Raw genomic sequence first — 20945 nt, 5'->3', positions numbered from 1 at the left:
TATTTTATTGGATTTGTTTAAAAATTGCAATATATTTAAAGCTGCAGTTCAAGCAATATCCAACATGTGTTTTTTAATATAAATAAATCCGTTCTGTACTATGAGAAAATACTTGTAGCATTTAAAAAAAAAAAACTTTTTTAATGTATTCTAATATAACAAAGTCAACTAGAGAGCTAACTCAACGCTCAATCTAATACAATTTAGAAATAGAAACTAGGGTGCATAGGGTTATGAACATACATAGCACAACAAGTTAACTCAAGGTTAACAAAAAGAACCCAGTTAGCAGCACTCAATGTCATTTATTCAGCTATGATAGCTGGGGATACCATTTGTCCCACTAGGTGGCGTATGATAACTCCTGCCTAACGACACACTAGAGTGAGTGTAATCTCACAAAACAAAAATAAAGACATTTTATTAATACAGCCACGACGACATTAAAAATCTATACATAACACACAATGCTAAAATCCCCTGTGGGGCGATTTGTGACAGAACCAGAAAATAGCTAGTATGGAGACAGGTATTAGGGTGGTATGCAATGACACAATTTGTAACTCGGTTATAATACCAGTTGCTAATCCACCCAAATAAATACAGATGGTACTTGTTAGTATCTACAAATCTGTAACTAACATCAGTCTAAGTCAAAAGACGCGGTGGGTAATATGTAGTTGGAGCTTGATGTGTAGTAAAAGCTCAGACCAAATGTGACCAGTGTTAGTGTAAGCACACTCAAATTGAGTACCTGATAGGTCCACAATGAATAATGTATATGTCCATACTCAAAACAAATTTAATGGTGTAAGGTAGAATCTGTGAGGTAAATAGCATTGCTAAGCATAGTGTAATTCATGTGTGACAGCATCAATCTTCGTGATTCAAAATATACACAATATAATCACATTATGTATTATGATATCACTGCCTTCAGTAATGAGCAAGATAGCTACACATGCATGAACACGTATGTTATTATGGCTTAAATTGTCACACTTGATACTGTACTGCTATCGTCACATACGTGCATAACTGATGTAAAAAAACGCATTTGTAACAGGCTCTATAGTCTCCCCGCTTGCGCACAGCTTCGGTACAGGTTGTGTTTAATACTGTATCAGTCAATAGCAATGCACAGATGAATGCCTGTCCTAAATATGTCCTTGCAGTATTGCCAGTAATCAACTACAGGCATACCACGGTTTAAGGACACTCACTTTAAGTACACTCGCGAGTAAGGACATATCGCCCAATAGGTAAATGGCAGAGCACTCATGTGCCTGTCAGCATGTCCTGAACAGCAATACCGGCTCCATACCTGTACCGAAGCTGTGCGCAAGCGGGGAGACTATAGAGCCTGTTACAAATGCGTTTTTTTACATCAGTTATGCACGTATGTGACGATAGCAGTACAGTACATGCATCGATAAGTGGAAAAAAGGTAGTGCTTCACTTTAAGTACATTTTCGCTTTACATACATGCTCCGGTCCCATTGCGTACGTTAATGCGGGGTATGGCTGTACCAAAGTTTTAGGCATTAAAACACTGGTATTACAGCAACATAGCCACTTATACAACCTGATGTGTCCTGGTGTGTATACTACATTACCAGCCGCAGGTTACCCAGCACGCTTCACACGAACCAACTGTAGAGGGAGAGGGGGGTTGGCCCGGTATTAAAGGGGTTGCACCCCATATGGCCACCCCCTGACCTCACCAGGGTGGCAAGGGGTTAACTGGACTGCGGTCCAGGAATGTGGCTTACATCTTGTCATGTCAGGAAACTATGTTCCCCTGTTCCCATGTTTCATTATAATCCTGTAGTTTAATGCTTTAAAGTGCATTTCTGTATCTCCAGTTCTGGAGGTCACAGAGAGTTGATATTTGGCCAATATGTGGAGTCACTGTAGGCATTAAAAACTGGCAAATTTCGACCCACTGAGCCCACCAGAATGGAACTTATTAATATATGTGTAGATATTAAAGAGTATATGTATGGTATTTTGTATCTGCTCTGACAATGCAGACTCCATCTGCTATGCTAATAGGTCATGAAGGGCAGTCGGCTGATTGAGCCTAAGCACTGTGATCAAAAGTTAACTGCCTGTTTGTTTACACTAAGTACTAATCAACCGACCAAGTACTAATCAGCAGACTCTGCCACTCTAATTGTTACCAGAGGGTAGAGAATCATCAAACTGGAGTGGTTTGTAAGTGTTATGTCTACACCTACAAACAATGCAGATACTTCATTTGGTAGACTGGTCGTTGCCCCTGATTTAATTATGGGGCTACCCATAGAGTCCCAGTACACATGGGCTAATTAGCTGGGGGGCATGGGTTAATCTGTGTCTCCACGTTAGGGATTGGATACAGATAATTGTTCACCAACAGTCTGTATTCAATGTTAAGAATAGGGTTACACAGGTATATAAACTGTGTCAACCCTACAGTTTTTAGTTCTTCTTCTGATACCATCTTGAATGTCACCGGATTGCTGGAGAATTGCTAGCTGATACTTCTCCAACCCCCAACCCTAAGTATGTGTTATCTTCTTGCCTGTTAATTGTACTATATTGCTGTGTTCACCTTATTTAAGGAATAAATTATATTTTATTATATCTAAGCCTCGTTCAGTTCAACCCAGATATTTGGTGTTCATTATATCTTGTCATAAATTACCGTGACAAGCTCTATAATTAACTGGTGGCAGCGGCGGGATTGAACTGAACCTATGTTACAGTGTTCTGTGGGACTCTGTCATATAGTGGGAACTCGAGAGTAATTGCGAGTTCCTGGGACTAAAGATATTGAACACACAGTAGTGCAACAGTTAACACAAGTTGTAACACCACCTCACTGCTGCGACCGTGAACCATGAGCGAGGCGGAAGGCTCATCCAACATGAGGACCCGAGCACAGCTGAAGGACAAGTGCCGTGAATATGGACTGCCCTATGAGAACCAGGAGGTCGCAGACATGGTTGACGCAATCGGTGACTATGAAGCCCGGCTTTCAGAGCCTCAGGATATGGCTCAGCTTGCCCTTATACAGCCACCCGGAGATCAGGGATGGAACACAGTGCCGGGGCGGCGGAATCCCGGGGAGGGAACGAGTGCACCTCCCGGGAGCAGTGCAACAGGAGGGGTACTGGTTGCTGCGGCTACCAGTCCGTTCACCCCTGAAATGTTGGCACTGATTACTGCGTGGGGCGACAGAGCGACACCGGAGGAGCGGCTGCAGTTTATCACTATGGCAGTGAACAGACCCGCTTATTGCCTCCCTGTCCAACCCAACACAGATGAACTCAAACTGGATCAGCACAGTCTCACCAAGTTCGTGGAAGGTACTGATCAGATCGACAGTTTTCTAAAGAACTTTGAAACACAGTGTCGGTAGTACAAAGTGCTTCCCCAGCATAGGGTTGCACGTTTGGACCCCTTACTGTCTGGCTTGGCCAAGCAGACGATGATGGCGCTTCCAGATGAGTATGCTGATGACTATGACCACCTGAAAGAACTGTTATTGTTTCAGTACGGTTTTACCCCTGAAGCCTACCGGGGTAAATTCCGGCAGGAAGAGAGGCAGCCCCAGGAGTCCTATGTTACCTACATGACCCGCATGGCTTTGTACAGGATACACTGGGAGGAGGGCTATGAGGCATGGACTTACCAACGCCTGCTGGACCTCATCTTTCAGGAGCAGCTCATGCAGCAGTGCCCACCGGCGGTGAGGGCTTGGGTGTACGACAAGAAGCCCAAGACTTACCAGGAGGCGGCGAGGCTTGCAGACGACTATGTGGCCAGCCGAGCTCTGATGACCGCCAAAACAGTAGCCAAGGCGGCGGTGGCGGCGGCACCGGCCAGAAAGTCTGCCAATACCCCCCAATGGACTCAGAGGCCGCCTGCGGGCAGCAGTCCACCGAAGGAGGGGGAGCTCCGGCACGAGCGCTTGTGCTACAACTGCAACCGCCCTGGTCACATCAGACCAGATTGCCCGGAACCCCTGCGTTCCGGCGGACCCCATCAGGGGCAACGCACCCCAGCTGCGAAGCCGGTAGCCCGCGTGCGGGTGGCTTCCACCAAAGACTCCACCGGTCATGGAACCAACTCCCAGCGAGACGTCCCATGCCACACCTGTCCCGGTTTCATCGGTGCCTACAGCCAGGAGCGGAGGACATCTCAGCTCGGACCTGCAGCAGACGGACGGCCGGAGCAGACATCTCACCCCGGTCACAGTCGGTGACCGGCAAGCAGTCGGCTTGCTGGATTCAGGAGCTGCAGTGACCATGGTCCGACCTGATATGGTCCGGCCAGAGGAATTACTCCCAGGCCCTGGGATACAGATCACTGTGGCCGACGGAGAGCCACGTTTCTTGCAAGTGGCCAGGATCTTTTTGGATTGGGGAGGGCCAGGGTGTGCGGGAGGTGGGGGTTTTACCCAGTTTGGATGCCGATGTTCTTCTTGGCAACGATCTGGGACCGATGACCTGCACCTATGACCGAGTGCCCAAGCCCACTGCAGTGGCGGCGGTTAGCCGGAGCCAGACAGCGGCAAAGGCGGCGGCGCCAGTCCACCAGCCTTTTGGACCAAAGTTAGCGGAGGGCGCAGAGGGGAGGTAAGCCAGGATCAGGATCAGGATGCTGTTTGCCCGGGGAGGTAAGCCAGGATCAGTTGCAACCACAGACTGACTTACTGTTCCCCCTCACCCTTCCCCATTCTCCGGACAATGACATGACTGGGGGGTGGCCAGAATTAGGAGCCCAGTTTAGGGAGGCAGTGACGACAGACCCTACCCTGGCCGGCGTGAAACTTCGGGCATCCGAATCTCAGGCAGGGGAAGGCACTGAGCACTGCCTATGGTATAAGGGACTCCTGTATAGAGAAGAAGGGAACCCAGAGATAGAGGAGGGATTGACCGGTAAGCGACAGCTAGTAGTGCCCCAGGGGTACCGACAGCAACTGTTACGGGTAGCTTACTCTATTCCGTTAGCGGGACATCAGGGGGTCAACAGAACTCGAGCCCGGTTATTACTCGTTAAAACTGGCCAGGGGCATCTCAAGATGTAGGCACTTTCTGCTGCTCTTGTGATGCCTGCCAGCGAGTGGGTAAGGCGGGTGACCGTGTGAAGGCACCCCTGAAACCCCTACCGATAATAGGGGAACCCTTCCAGAAAGTAGCGATGGATCTTGTAGGACCCCTTAGGATTCCTAGCAGGTCAGGGAAGTGCTACATCCTCACGGTGGTGGATTTTGCCACCCGGTACCCTGAGGCGGTAGCGCTTGGCACCATAGATGCCAAGACAGTGGCAGCAGCTTTGCTGAACATTTTTTCTAGGGTAGGTTTCCCTAGTGAGATCCTAACCGATCAGGGGTCGCAGTTCATGAGTGAACTGTTACATTGTCTCTGGGATGCATGCAGTGTACAGCACCGGCGCACTACCCCTTACCATCCCCAGACAAACGGATTATGTGCAAGGTTTAACGGTACCCTGAAGCAGATGCTTCGGATCTTTATAGAGGCGGAGGGGAAAGACTGGGAGATTAATTTACAGCACTTGCTGTTTGCCTACCGAGAGGTACCGCAGGAGTCTACAAGCTTCTCCCCCTTCGAGCTACTATATGGCCGCAGGGTGCGTGGACCTCTGGACCTGTTCCGTGAGGGATGGGAAGGGGAGGCTAATGCTACTAATGCTTCAGTGATCCAGTATGTAGTAAATCTCCGAGACCGGTTAGAGATGTTCATGGGGGTGGCTTAGGGCCGCTCAGACCAAGCAAAAGCAATGGTATGACCGGAATGCCCGTAGCAGGGAATTCATCCCAGGACAGCTTGTTCTCAAACCCACTCGGGGAAACAAGTTGATGGCTGCCTGGTCGGGACCGTACCCGGTTATCCGAAAGGTGAATGAGTACAACTACGTTGTACAGGTAGAGCCTGAGAGGCATAAGACATATCACGTCAATATGCTGAAAGAATACAGAGCACCGAGTATGGGAGCAGTAATGGCCATTTGTTGCCCACTGCTGGAGGATCCGGCGAGCAATGCTCTGCCTGATCTCCTAGGGGAGCCTAGGCAGGGAAACACTGTGGAGCAGGTAGAGATAGGGGCACAGTTGAATGCTAGGCAGCAGGTAGAAGCCAGGGACATGCTAGCTAAGTATAGGGCCCTCTTCACTGACATGCCAGGGACCACACATCTCACAAAACACCCAATGCACATAGGGGATCTGCAGCCTCTGCATAAGCACGCGTATAGAGTGTCAGCAGAGGTCAAGACCAGTATGGAAAGGGAGATAGAGGAGATGCTGACCCTACGGGTAATTACTCCGTCCCAAAGTCCTTGGGCAAGCCCGGTAGTTCTAGTCCCTAAGAAGGACAAGACCACCCGGTTTTGTGTGAACTACCGCTTGCTCAACGCTGGGACGGTGTCAGATGCCTACCCCATACCCCGCATGGATGAGTTACTGGATGAACTCGCGGGGGCAAGGTAACTGACCACTATGGATTTGAGCAAAGTCTATTGGCAAATCCCACTGACCCTGGAGGCTAGGGAGAAGTCAGCATTCATCACTCCAAGTGGCCTCTGAGTTTTTGGTGATGCCATTTGGGATGAAGAATGTCCCGGCTACCTTCCAACACCTGGTCAATAGGTTACTGGAAGGGATGCAGAGCTATGCAAGGGCTTACTTAGATGACATTGCTGTCTTTAGTAATTCCTGGGACTCCCACTTAGGACATGTAGCTGCGGTGCTGGATAGGATCAGGGAGGCTGGGCTTACCTTGAAACCCACTAAGTGTATGGTAGGGATGGCAGAGGTCCTGTACTTAGGGCACAGGGTGGGTGGAGGGCACCTCAAACCAGAGCCAGCCAAGGTAGAAGCCATAGTTCAGTGGCCTGTTCCAAAAACCAAGAAACAGGTCATGGCATTTTTGGGCACCGCAGGGTACTATAGGAAGTTTGTCCCATGGTACAGCGCCGTGGCCAAACCCCTGACTGATTTGACTAAGAAGCAACTGCCTGTGCTTATCACATGGACTTCTGCCTGTGAAACTGCTTTCCAGGCACTGAAAACTGCGCTTGCTAGGGCCCCCATACTGGCTGCCCCAGACTATACCAAACATTTCCTCATACAGACTGATGCCTCGGACTATGGCATTGGGGCTGTGTTGAGCCAAGTGGGGGACGACGGAAGAGAGCACCCTGTGGTGTACCTCAGCCGAAAACTACTCCCCAGAGAAGTGGCCTATGCCACCATTGAGAAAGAGTGCTTGGCCATTGTGTGGGCACTCAATAAACTCCATCCCTAAGTGTATGGAAGGGCTTTCACGGTCCTCACAGACCACAACCCCCTGAGTTGGCTGCAGAGGGCATCAGGGGAGAATACCAAGTTGCTAAGGTGGAGCTTGGCCTTACAAGAATTTGAGTTTACTATTCAGCACAAAAAGGGTAGTGAAAACAGCAATGCTGATGGACTTTCACATCAGGACTATCCCTCTGAGACTGAGTTCGTTAAGGGTGCCTGCAGTGCCCCACTCCCCGTTAGGGCCAGTGGGTCACAGGTCACCCATTAAGAAGGGGAGGTGTAGCGGGAGAGGGGGTTGGCCCAGTATTAAAGGGGTTGCACCCCATATGGCCACCCCCTGAACTCACCAGGGAGGCAAGGGATTAACTGGACTGCGGTCCAGGAATGTGGCTTACACCTTGTCATGTCAGGAAACTGTATGTTCCCCTGTTCCCATGTTTCATTATAATCCTGTATTTTAATGCTTTAAAGTGCATTTCTGTATCTCCAGTTCTGGAGGTCACAGAGAGTTGATATTTGGCCAATATGTGGAGTCACTGTAGGCCTTAAAAACTGGCAAATTTCGACCCACTGAGCCCACCAGAATGGAATTTATTAATATATGTGTAGATATTAAAGAGTATATGTATGGTATTTTGGATCTGCTCTGACAATGCAGACTCCATCTGCTATGCTAATAGGTCATGAAGGGCAGCCGGCTGATTGAGCCTTAGCACTGTGATCAAAAGTTAACTGCCTGATTGTTTACACTAAGTACTAACCAACCGACCAAGTACTAATCAGCAGACTCTGCCACTCTAATTGTTACCAGAGGGTAGAGAATCATCAAACTGGAGTGGTTTGTAAGTGTTATGTCTACACCTACAAACAATGCAGATACTTCATTTGGTAGACTGGTCGTTGCCCCTGATTTAATTATGGGGCTACCCATAGAGTCCCAGTACACATGGGCTAATTAGCTGGGGGGCATGGGTTAATCGGTGTCTCCACGTTAGGAATTGGATACAGATAATTGTTCACCAACAGTCTGTATTCAATGTTAAGAATAGGGTTACACAGGTATATAAACTGTGTCAACCCTACAGTTTTTAGTTCTTCTTCTGATACCATCTTGAATGTCACCGGATTGCTGGAGAATTGCTAGCTGATACTTCTCCATCCCCCAACCCAAAGTGTTACCTTCTTGCCTGTTAATTGTACTATATTGCTGTGTTCACCTTATTTAAGGAATAAATTATATTTTATTATATCTAAGCCTCGTTCAGTTCAACCCAGATATTTGGTGTTCATTATATCTTATCATAAGCTACCGTGACAACGACACCCTCAGAGACGCCAACGTCATGACGTCATTACCCTACGCACGTTTCGTATGTATAACATACTTCATTAGGGGGAGGCGTTAAAATACGAGGCTGCGATGTTGTTTAAGTATACTCCTTCGTAGGTGTGTCTTATTAGTTTGCACCAATCCCGATATAGGTTTGGGTCTGGCGGTGAGGCATGCATGTGATTGCTAAAGCAAAACTATTTTTAAAGCGCAGCATGCTCATTTGAACACCGTTCAGTAAATTGGGTAGCAATAAAACCCTGAAATATGAAATGATTGTCAACCCTAAAGTAATCCCGTCTATCTCTGCATAATAGACCTTAAATAACCTAACTCATTGTACTCAGATGGACGAGCAATGAAAGCTAAAAACTAAAAACAGAGAAGTTATCTCAACTTTGCATAGACAGCGTATGACAGTGTCTGGAAACAGCTAGAGCATAAACTCCTAGGGGTAGAGGGGGGTGACTCAATTAGGACAATAATGGATAAAACACACAATGGCTATGATAGAACGGATATTCAAAGTGGTATTCTAGTCTAAGATGAATTAAGGCTCAGATCAGTGATGTAGGAGTTTATTAGTAGTTAAACCGCCCTTTTTGCATTTTTGTTTCTATAGCAACCATTTACAAAGTCACATCCCCTTCCTTTTCTGTGACAGGCTCAGGTACACCCCTTTTGCCCTCTCTCTAGCAGTGCACCAATTGTATCTAGTGACTGCCTGGTCACAGCTTCCACACAGAATTTTGCATCTTGGGTCCTCTTCTGCTGCACTAACAGAGATTTAATGAACCCCCGAGCCGTGTCTTCGCCGATCGATCTGCAACTTAGCTAATCACTTGTCAGTGTGCAGTTTTTTTTTGAACTGCAGCTTTTAGTTTTTAAACATGCTCTTGCCATTGGCCATTTGTACGTAGGAGGAACTGCCCCTTTTAATAAGCTTGGTAGGCATTTTAACCCCAACTGCGGTTACTAGGGAGAGCAGAGTGATGATTCTGATGATGTTCACTGGACAATTTCCTCCTCCATCACTGATGTTGGGAGTTTAATACGGGCCACTTGATCGTTAATATACAGTACTAGTTACTTGACCGTGGAGCCAGAATGTTCCTAGCTCTCTGTTGAATAAAACTGACACTAGTGGGCTTTTGCAAACAAAGTAGTGGATTTATTTCAAGAGGATTGATCCTTTGGTCTCTGCGTAGACCTTTGTCACAGACAAAGTACTACACAGAGACAGACATGTCCATCCTCTTGAAATAAATTCACTACTTTGTTTGCAAAAGAAGACAGGAGTATCAGTTTTCATCTGTTTTTTTTTTTCAGCTGCAGCTCCACGCAAGTGGACTTTTCCGTGCACCCGTGGCTGCTTATCAAGTTTTTGTGAGTGCACATATGTCCTCTTCCTAGCTCTGTTGCCATGGACATTCTGGCAATGAGGATTTTGGGAACTTTCCAGGCCTCCTTCCTTAGAGAACATGAGTGAATCCTATGATGACACGGAGTCGTTACATAGTAGATGAGGTTGAAAAAAGACGTAAGTCCATCAAGTTCAACCTATGCTAAATTTAGACAACAGATACTTTATCATATATCTATACTTACTTATTGATCCAGAGGAAGGCAAACAAATAACCCCAGATATCCAATGATATCTCATAAGGGGAAAATAAATTCCTTCCTGACACCAAGAATTGGCAATCGGATTAATCCCTGGATCAACATCCTTCCCATGTTCACTTATTTGGTATATCCCTGTATACCTTTACTTTCTAAAAAGATGGCCAACCTTTTTTGGAACACATTTATTGTATCTGCCATCACAGTCTCCATGGGTAATGAATTCCACATTTTAACTACCCTTACTGTAAAGAACCCTTTCCTTTGTTGCTGGTGAAATCTCCTTTCCCCCAACCTAAAGGGATGCCCCCGAGTCCTTTGTACTGCCCTTGGGATGAATAGTTCATTTGAAAGCTCCTTGTACTGTCCCCGAATATATTTGTTTATAGTTATCATATCCCCTCTTAGATGCCTCTTTTTTTTTTTTCCAAAATTTTTTATTAGGCATTTAGATAATTCACAGTATGCATGAAACAAACGATAATACAGCCTAATACAGATTTTCTCCTTTTGTTGGTTAGAGAAACCGGAAATAAAAGAAGAAAGCTCACCGCTCCCCTGACCCTGATGCCTCTTTTCTAATGTAAATAAATTTAATTTAGCAAGCCTCTCCTCATAAGTTAGATTGTCCATCCCCTTTATTAATTTGGTGGCTCTTCTCTGCACTTTCTCTAGTTCCAGAATGTCTTTTCCAAAGAGTGGTGCCCAAAATGGTACTCCATATTCAAGGTGTGGTTTTACTAATGCTTTGTTAGGCCTGGGACATAGTAAGCGCTTAGGTGCTGCTGCTCGCTCTCGCTTGCTGCCGCTCGCTCTACCAGGTGCTTTTTGCTGTCCTGACAGAGGAGACAGCAAGCGTTTGGGAGGCGGGTATCACTGTGTGTGTGTGTCACTTGGTAGCTGTCAGTGTGTGTGTCACTTTGAAGTGGTCTGTGTGTTTGTGTTTCACTGGGGAACGTGTGTGTGTGTGTGTGTGTGTGTGTGTGTGTGTGTATATTATATAATATTTTAAAAATTAAAAAAAGACATGTGAGAATAAATTATTTATTAACATTGTGCAACTTTGATAAATATATTCACGCGCGCGCACATGCATACACACACACACACACACACACACACACAAAGGCACACACACACACACACACATGCATATACACACATGCATACACACACACATGCATACACACATGCATACATATGCATACACATACACACACACATGCATACACATACACACACACAATGCACACACATGCACACACACACACACATGCACACACACACACGCACATGCACACACACACATACACACATGCATACACATACACATGCATACACACACACACATGCATACACATACACACACACACACAATGCACACACATATACATACACGCACACACACACGCGCGCGCGCGCGCACATACACATGCATACACACACACACACACACAGAAAGGCATACACAAACACACACATGCATACACATGCACACACACATGCACACACATATACATGCACACGCACACACACACACACACACACACACACACACACGCACACACATACACATACACATGCATACGCACACACACACACACACACACACAAAGGCACACACACATGCATACACATATACACACACACATGCACACACACACATGCACACACAGACACACACACACACAGGAGACATGGATCAGGGCAGGGGGCGGGCCGGGGGCGGGCGCGTCACGGGCCGGGGGCGGGCGCGTCACGCGCCGGGGGCGGGCCAGTGACGTCACGGAGCTGGTTCGCCCTCATTGGGCGAACCGCTCACGTGACCGGCCTGTCTCGCCGGAAAGCGGGGGAATTTTAAATTCCCCTAAGACCTGCGCTTCCGCAAGCGCGCGGAAGCGCAGGTGAGCCCCTACTAAAGCCGCTCTAATTGCGACTGTAGGGGCTCAGTGCTGAGCGAGAGCGCGCATCAGCACGCTTCCGCCAGCAAGCGCCAAACATGGCCAAGGCCTTAAGGGGCATAATTATGTTTACTTCCCTTCCATCCATTGCCCGTTTAATGCAAGATAAGATCTTGTTTGCCTTTTGCAGCTGCTGCATGACTTTGGGCACTATTTATTGCTAAGCATGCTATCTACAAGCACTCCTAAATCCTTCTCCATCAAGGATTCCCCCAATTTATCCCCATTTAATTTGTAAGTCGCCTGTTTATTCTTGCATCCCAAATGCATAACCTTACATTTATCTGTATTAAACCTCATCTGCCATTTACCTGCCTCTTGTGTGAAACCGTATCAAAAGCCTTTGCAAAATCTAAGTAGACCACATCAACTGCATTACCCTGGTCTAAATTCCTACTTACCTCCTCAAAGAAACAAATAAGGTTTGTTTGGTATGATCTATCCTTCATAAATCCATGCTGAATATTACTAATAATTTTATTTTCCGTTAGGTATTCCTGAATATTATCCCGTATTAAACCTTCAAGTAGTTTCCCTACTATTGAAGTCAGGCTTACAGGTCTGTAATTCCCTGGTTGTGATCTAGCTCCCTTTTTAAATATAGACACCACATCTGCTTTACGCCAATCTTGTGGTACTGAGCCTGTGGAAATGGAGTCCTTGAATAATAAATATAATGGTTTTGCTATTACTGAGCTTAACTCCTTGAGAACTCTTGGATGTATGCCATCGGGGCCAGGTGCCTTATTTACTTTAATTTTTCCAAGCCGCTTATGAACTTCTTCCTCAGTTAACCAATTGCTCATTAATATGGATTGTCTATAGTGCTAATCCCCTATCTCTTCCTTTGACACCGTTGTTTCTTTTTCAGTTGTGACACAACCGTTGCTATGCTCATCCAGAGCTTTTTGGGGATCATCAGCACTTAGGAGATCATTGGATGATCAGAAGCAACCACCTCCCTCATCCTCATTCTCACATTTCGACCCCCAGGAACAAGTTGAGGGGCAGCACCAGCAGCAACCTCCCCCTAGGTATTATTATCATTGTCTTTTTTCTGTCTACTAATTTCACGACGCAGCACACTGAGGATAAATAAATAAAAATCTCTCCCCCCTGCCTGAGCCAGCATTGGAGCATTGGCTGTGATTAGCTGATTGCTAACTTAACACAGGTGCAGGGGGGGAGAGAGATGTGAGGTGCAGGGGGGGGGGAGATGTGAGGTGCAGGGAGGGGGATAGATGTGGGGTGCAGGGAGGGGGAGAGATGTGAGGTGCAGGGAGGGGGAGAGATGTGAGGTGCAGGGAGGGGGAGAGATGTGAGGTGCAGGGGGGGAGAGAGATGTGAGGTGCAGGGGGGGAGAGAGATGTGAGGTGGAGGGGAGGAGAGAGATGTGAGGTGCAGGGGGGGAGAGATGTGTGAGGTGCAGGGGGGAGAGTGATGTAAGGTGCAGGGGGAGAGAGATGTGTGAGGTGCAGGGGGGAGAGTGATGTGAGGTGCAGGGGGAGAGAGAGATGTGTGAGGTGCAAGGGGGGAGAGTGATGTGGTGTGCAGGGGGTTGGGATGTGTGTGAAGTGTGTGGTGTGCAGGGGGTATTAAGAGGGAGAGATGGCGGTATGAGAGATCTATGGGGAGTCTCGCAAAGGTTGATGATGAGGGTTTTTGGGGGAGATATGAGGATGATGATGAAGGGTGCTGGGATAGATATATCAGGAGGATGATGATGATAATGATGATGATTTTACCCGTGTGGCCCCAAACTTGTTTCCTTGGAGCAGTTTGGCCCTTCTCACTGTACAAGTTGTGCAGGCCTGAGTTAGATTATCTCTAGGGAATCCTACCCTAGTAAAAATCCCTATAAATGCTTCAGGTACCTTTCGTGCTACGATTGAGGATAGTGCCACAGCCTTAGGGTACCGTGTTGCAAAATCAGCCACTGTGGGGATGTAACGCTTCCCTGACCGACTAGGGATCATAAGCGGACCCACTATGTCTACAGCTACCCTCTGGAAAAGTTCACTGATCACCGGTAGTGGTTTCAGAGGACCTTCACACGGTCATCCTACTTGCCTACCTGCTGGCAAGCATCACAGGTGTGGCAGGACACCGATAACGCCTGTGATACCCCTGGCCAGTAGAACTTCTGCAAGAGCTATAATCTGGTGCGGGAGACCCAATGAAGCCCTGCTAGTGGGATCGAATGGGCTACCTGTAGAACTGCTGCCTATACTCCCTGGGTACCACTATCTGTCTTCTACCTGTCCATACCCTGACCGGAATTCCATTGGCTTGCTTTCTGTACAAGAGCCTACAGTTCCAAAGGAATAAATCCGACCCACTCTTAGACATGTCTCGGCTGCCCGCAGTCTCATGCCCTCTTAAGTCGGGATCAGAGCAAACCGCTTCCCTGAACCGTTCACTGATCTCAGGCCACTCACCCTCAGTCACTTAATCAGGGGATGAGTGTGGCGGTGAAAGGGTTAAACCAGGCCAATAATAAAGGTATTATTCCCGGCTGGTTAACCCTAAACCTTGTTAGGACTGAAGGAGTTAAATTGTATGGTCACCATAATGCCATGTTTTCTCCTACACTACAGTATCTTTATTGTCCCTGTTTTGCTGCCCCAGCAGTTAGCTGCAGTATTGTGAATGGATGGGAATTGTGCAAACTGTGTTCGCGACACGAGGAGCTTCTAGCACTGTGACAAGCGCTAAATTGCATAAGTGTGCGTGCGAGTAAGTAGCTGCATTAAAGATGGGTATCAGTTTCCAGACCACAGGCGTCGAAATCGCAAAGTCAATTCTTGCTACAATTAGATTAACAGCGGGTGTCCCTGGCAGTCCCATTCAAACTGAATAGGACTGCCGGGGACCCCTGCTGTGTTAATCCTATGGGTCATCAGTCAATGCAGAAATGTCTTAAACTTGCCTTAAACTAGCCAGGTTACACCCAGCACATACCCAGAATGTATCCGGGCTAGTTTAAGGCAAGCTTTAGAATACTCGTGGTCTCGTCTGTGTACAGAACATACATATAAAAATAAACTGTATTTCAATGGTGTTTTAAATGTATAGGCAGGAACCCTTTCCTGCCAGCCCGGCAATGAATCCATTAACATGTCCATATGTTATAGATGAATGAGCTGAGGGATTTTTCATCTGCGTACTTCAAAGGGCACCCTGCTAAATTGGTGCCCCATTGTCTAGAGAAGACCGGAGTTGAAAAGCCTCAGAGATCCTAGGGGTTAGGGTGGCCAGGATATTGTTAAGTACCAGATACCGGTGTGAAGTATGTGCACGTCACACTTGGTAGCCAAACCCCAGACTTAATGTCGCCAGGTAAGTGTTGGGCCCGGTATTCTAAGCAGCTTAGGTGGCAGGTTGGCGCATGCTCTTAGCAGACTGGGAAGCAACTTCTGCCCGTTCTAGGAACTCCTGGCAAGTTAGGGATAGGTAGGAAAAGTTGTTCCCACAGGAGGATTGACTGTGTATGTTAGGGATAGGGCTCTTAACCCTATAAGAATGCCTGCAGCCCCCTCCTAGTCAGATTAATCTAAGATTCACCTGATTCAACCAAGAAACTTCCAAGTTCCAGCGTCAGCAGTTCCGGAATGTGAGGTGTTAACTATATCGTAACGAAGAATTGCACTCCTCTTCCAGAATTTGTTTGAGCTGGGGATTCCCGGACGAATCCTGTAAGGACTTTATAAAATGATTCCTTTCGGCGGAGTTATAGGAGTGGCAAGTTGCGCCCCAGCCATGGATCGTAGTATGGTTCAAATCGCGCACCCACTTGCGTGCGTGCAAGAGGTGTCCAGAGACTTTGCTGCTAAGTCATTAGTTCCTTGGACATTTGATTTAGTTTCCCCATCCCAGTAAGTGTTTTATCCAGTGTAATTGTGAATATTTGTGTGTTTGTCTGAAAAGAAATACATTACAATTTATTTTGCCCTCCTTGTGCTCAATCCAGATTCCCAGTATTAATGTGTTGGTAAGACCTGGTCTACCGTGACAGTGATCTCCTCAGTGGGCAAGGGTACCAAAGGCTCCCCTGCCTGGGCAAGTACCTGAGTTTGGCTCCTTGTGATCGCAGCCACAGGAGCATCTTCTTCTGCAAAAGGACAGATGAGGTGTCCCAGGTCATTACCGAGCAAGATCTCAGTATCTAAGCCGGGCAGGACACCCGCATCCCTCAATCCTCAACCGGCACCCTAGTCGAGGAACACCCGGGCAACCTGAATTGACCTTAGATCCCCATCGAGCATGGTGACTATGACGGTAGGGGGTAGCCAGCCTTCATAATAAAGGTGAAGCCTGGCTGGCTGCCCCCATGAAAGTGTGTCAAGAGCTAAGTGGCAGCTCTTGGGTCTAGCAATGCGCCCTGTTATTTTTCCCTGTGTCTCAGTTCTCATTGTACTGTCCCCTGCAGGATTATAAAATAGGAATGCCATGTGTGGTTATGAATCCCCATAGGAAATGGATGCAGGACTGGGACTTTGGGAGCGGGAGGTTAAGGGTAGACATTAGGGGGCAACTAGAGTTAAAATCGGTATAAAATGTTGCTGACCGGAGATACCCGTAGTACTGATATGTTACCCGCAAATAGTGTATGATTTGCGGGGACACGTCTGTAGATTAAGACATGGTGGGATGTATCGTATGTCTTTATATAGCGCCAAAAGTGTGCTTAGTGCTTCACAAAGAATACTGTATGCGGAATTATAATAATAAAATAAGCGCAGCAAAATCAGACAATAATAATGGAAATCCCTGCCCCGAAGAGCTTACACAGTTACATACTGTAGTAGATGAGGTTGAAAAAAGACATACGTCCATCTAGTTGAACCTATGCTAAATTTAGACAACGTATAGGATAAAGTATATCTATACTTGCTTATTGATCCAGAGGAAGGCAAACAAAAAATCCCAGAGTCATATCATCCAATGGTATCTCATAAGGGGAAAAATAAATTCCTTCCTGACTCCAGGAAGGCTCGCTGTCGGGAGAGGAGGCTCTGGACGGAGGAGGACAGGGAAAGCTGCCGTGGGCCGCACAATGAGTGCATGCGGGCTGCGGGCCGCGTGTTGTGCAGGCCTGCTGTATACCTTTCCTATCTAAAAAGATATCCAACCTTTGTTTGAACAAATCTATTGTATCTGCCATCACAGTCTCCATGGGTAATGAATTCCACATTTTAACTGCCCTTACTGAAAAGAACCCTTTCCTTTGTTGCTGTTGAAAATCTCCTTTCCTCCAACCTTAAGGGATGGCCCGAGTCCTTTGTACTGCCCGTGGGATGAATAGTTTGAAAGCTCCTTGTATTGTCCCGACTATATTTGTATTTAGTTATCATATCCCCTCTTAGACGCCTCTTTTCTAATGTAAATAAATATAATTTAGGTAGCCTCTCCTCATAAGTTAGATTGTCCATCCCCTTTATTAATTTGGTGGCTCTTCTCTGCACTCTCTCTAGTTTCATAATGTCTGTTCTTCGGATTGGTGCCCAAATTGTACTCCATATTCAAGGTTTGTAAAGGGGCATAAATATGTTTACTTCCCTTCCATCCATTGCCTGTTTAATGCAAGATAAGACCTTGTTTGCCTTTAGCAGCTACTGCATGACTTTGGGCACTATTGCTAAGCCTGCTGTCTACAAGCACTCCTAAATCCTTCTCCATGAAGGATTCCCCCAATGTATCCCCATTTAATTTGTAAGTCACCTTTTTATTCTTGCATCCCAAATGCATAACTTTACATTTATCTGTATTACAATCTAAGGGGTATGATGGGAGACTTACAGAGAAAGCAGGTCAGGGAATAAGTGCTGTAGATGGCATGCATGGGTGGGATCAGGTGTGTATGTCTGGGTTATGGAAGTCCAATGTAAAGTATATGAAAAACCTGACCTGTTTTATGGTTTTCCTAGAAACATGAGACTTCGGGAGTGGGAGTCCTAGGTGGGATATTTGGGTGAAAATGTATTTATCTTCCTTACAGGAGTTCGGGGGACAAAGTTACCGGTAGTCCTGTAATTCTCCCTGATGTGCAGGCATGATTTGCGGGTACGCGAGGTGAATTACACCAGGGCTACAATGTCCCCCAGAATCCTGGTTTTCGAGCCCAAGTATCCCAGATCCATTTCCTCACATGTATCAGGGTCCCCAAAAGATATAAGTTTATTAAGACAGTGTTTTAATGTTTTATACAATCTATTAATGTCTATACAGTCAGCCCGGGCAGCTACATAGGTGCCGGGATTTCTGCATAGACATCGGAGTTCAAAGGAGGGAGGATGTCCAGAGGTGACAAAACCGTCTGGTGAGCGGGGAAGGGCGATATGCCAGGTCCGGAGAACAAAAGAAACCCTGTTGGGACACCTTTTGGACTGGCCGATCTGGTGGAGCCTGCCCAGTGGGTGGCAATGGGTTGGATGGGGGAAGATGCGGCTCGTAGGTACGTTTTCCATTGACCAATTCATATTTCCTGCTTGCCCGGCTTTTCGCACCGGCTTGGCAGGCCCCCTCCTCTGACGTCAGACGAGCCCGCATTTCTATTGGCTGCTGGGGAAATTTGCCACGCTCTGGTCGCCACTCCTACCTCCATGTTAGAGATAGCTCTGTGGAAGATATGTAAGGAGATGGCCCAACAGAGAACCAGACCTTCTGTGGCTTGAGTTGGTGAAGCGCGGGCAGACTTTTCAAAGTTGCTCTGTTGCGAATAGCAGAGCAACCGTCTTCGTTTCTGAAGCTAGGAAACCCTGCCCCTCAGAGACAAGTCAGTTGCTAAGTCCAAGTTCTCAAAATAGAACGTAGTGGTCATTGTGTGTACGCTGTTGTCATCCGAATAAACTATTCCACTACCTTGTTTTGCCTAGTGAATGATACCGGTTAAAAGGTGTTAAAAGTCCTGGTCTCCCGTGACAGTGTCCTGCATCACTGTGCCAGAGAGCAGGTGCTCTGGGCTGACCATATCAGGTCGCAGGATATGAAAAAGAAAGAACAGGGGGGAGCAAAACAAATAGAAGTTCACAGTCAAAGATGGCACTAACAAATAAACAATGGTCAATAGTAAAATAGGTATATGTGATATATATATTATGATATATTACCGAACTCACAAGTCCATGGGATGGTATCTTTATCTGTGCTTTTCCTTCACTGCAGCAGTCAGCTAATGCTCCCTTTCTGGTTCGTCACAAGTGTAGCCTCCCAGGTGTTGACTTCAGTGCTCATACCATATACATAGGAGACAACACAGCAAATACAGATATAAAGGCTATTTTTATTAAAGTAAAAAGGTGAGTAACAATGAACTCACATGTGGGTGACCGCCTTCGGTGAGTGCAGCCGACTTCTGTACTTCGGTGCATTGCTCTCTTGATCCCGCGTCCGGTGGTCAGGACTGCAGTCGAAGCACTTGGGCTGGCTAAGGTGGCCGTGTGCAGTCAAAAAGCGCCAGGTCCAGGTCCTTGCATGAACAACGCGTTTCGGGTATGGTAATCCTTCGTCGGGTTCATGCAATGGACCTGGAGGACCATACTTAAATAGGGCTTGATTTAATTGATTCAGAACCTCTGGTGCTGAGTAAAATCCCCAGATAGTCACATAACGGTCCCAAAAATGCTGTATTGGTGAGAGCCTGTGTATATGACTCAATATGGAACGAAGAATAGCAGTACCTAGTATTTACTAGTACTAACTAAAATATAGCATTGATTATTATTTTAAACTGTTTAAAATACTGTCAGTGATACTCGAAGCCAGCGGTGCGCAAACTAGGGGGTGTGCCCCCCTGGGGGGGCGCAAGATTGTTGAGGGGTGGCGCAGGCGCCGGACAACATGGTGTCTGTGCCGGTGGGCGGGCGGGCGGGGGCGGTCGTGCGGGTTTCGGGGCGGCCGGGCATGATGGCGCGGGTGCGCGCACGCGCAGACAACAAGGGCTGCGGGGGCTGCGGAGGTACAGCGGCTGCTAATGGTTCCGAAGAGGCCAGGAGAAGGAGCACGCCCCAGCACTGTGACATCACATCCTGGTGTCTGCTAAGCGCTCTGGATACACGAAATTCAGAGGGAGCATAAAGGAGAAACACACAGAAGCACAGAGAATCTAAGTGCAGAGGAATTACAAGATGGACAATAATCAGCTCCGAAACTTGGCTCGTACAGAGTATCTACTTACAAACTCTAAGATTAGTGTCAGCAATAAAGGCTAAGGCAGTCAATCCATGGTGGGTATCAGCTCAGAGTCGTCAGGGCGACCACAGTACTCAAGATGAAAACCCCCAAATGTAGAGAGAGAGAGGAAAACACTGCATAGCACATATCAGTAGTGCTATATAGCAACCTAATACTAGATCAATAAATTCAATTAAGATCGGCAGAACACTTATGCATGCACACTGATCATGTATTTCATATCAGTGCAGATGTCTATTGCAGAGGTTCGGTTTACTGCGCTTGTATGCTTATGAAGCCCACGTAAACAACTTGATTAGTGGCACGCTCCTGCTTCAGCGCGTGTGGATAAAAGTAACTGTCTTAATTGATTGCATTCTCCTACATCAGTGTTGATCGTAACATCATGTCACTGGTGATGTGTATGGAGACATATAATATAGCCGCATAAGTACATGGAGAAGCTGCTGAGTCTGACAAACGATTCCTGCAGGGACTTCCTTACAGTCTGGGAGCCCTGGATTAATTCAGCAGGTATACAAGGCGT

General features: G+C 47.0%; 1 protein-coding gene across 2 annotated transcripts in view; it reads left to right on the top strand.

Moving 5' to 3' along the window:
* The window catches only part of COQ9 (coenzyme Q9), a 56944-nt gene that overhangs the window by 2095 nt on the left and 33904 nt on the right, over positions 1 to 20945 (top strand). For both annotated transcript variants that reach the window (XM_075577056.1, XM_075577055.1), the window contains exon 2: positions 13098 to 13260. In XM_075577056.1, coding sequence (XP_075433171.1) covers positions 13098 to 13260 — 163 coding nt within the window. The remainder of the gene's footprint in view (positions 1 to 13097; positions 13261 to 20945) is intronic.

Source organism: Ascaphus truei, chromosome 19 (genome assembly GCF_040206685.1).
Source record: "Ascaphus truei isolate aAscTru1 chromosome 19, aAscTru1.hap1, whole genome shotgun sequence".
Lineage (NCBI taxonomy): Eukaryota > Metazoa > Chordata > Amphibia > Anura > Ascaphidae > Ascaphus > Ascaphus truei.
The sequence above is the reverse complement of the archived record's forward strand: the minus strand, read 5'-3'. Positions and strand labels throughout refer to the sequence as shown.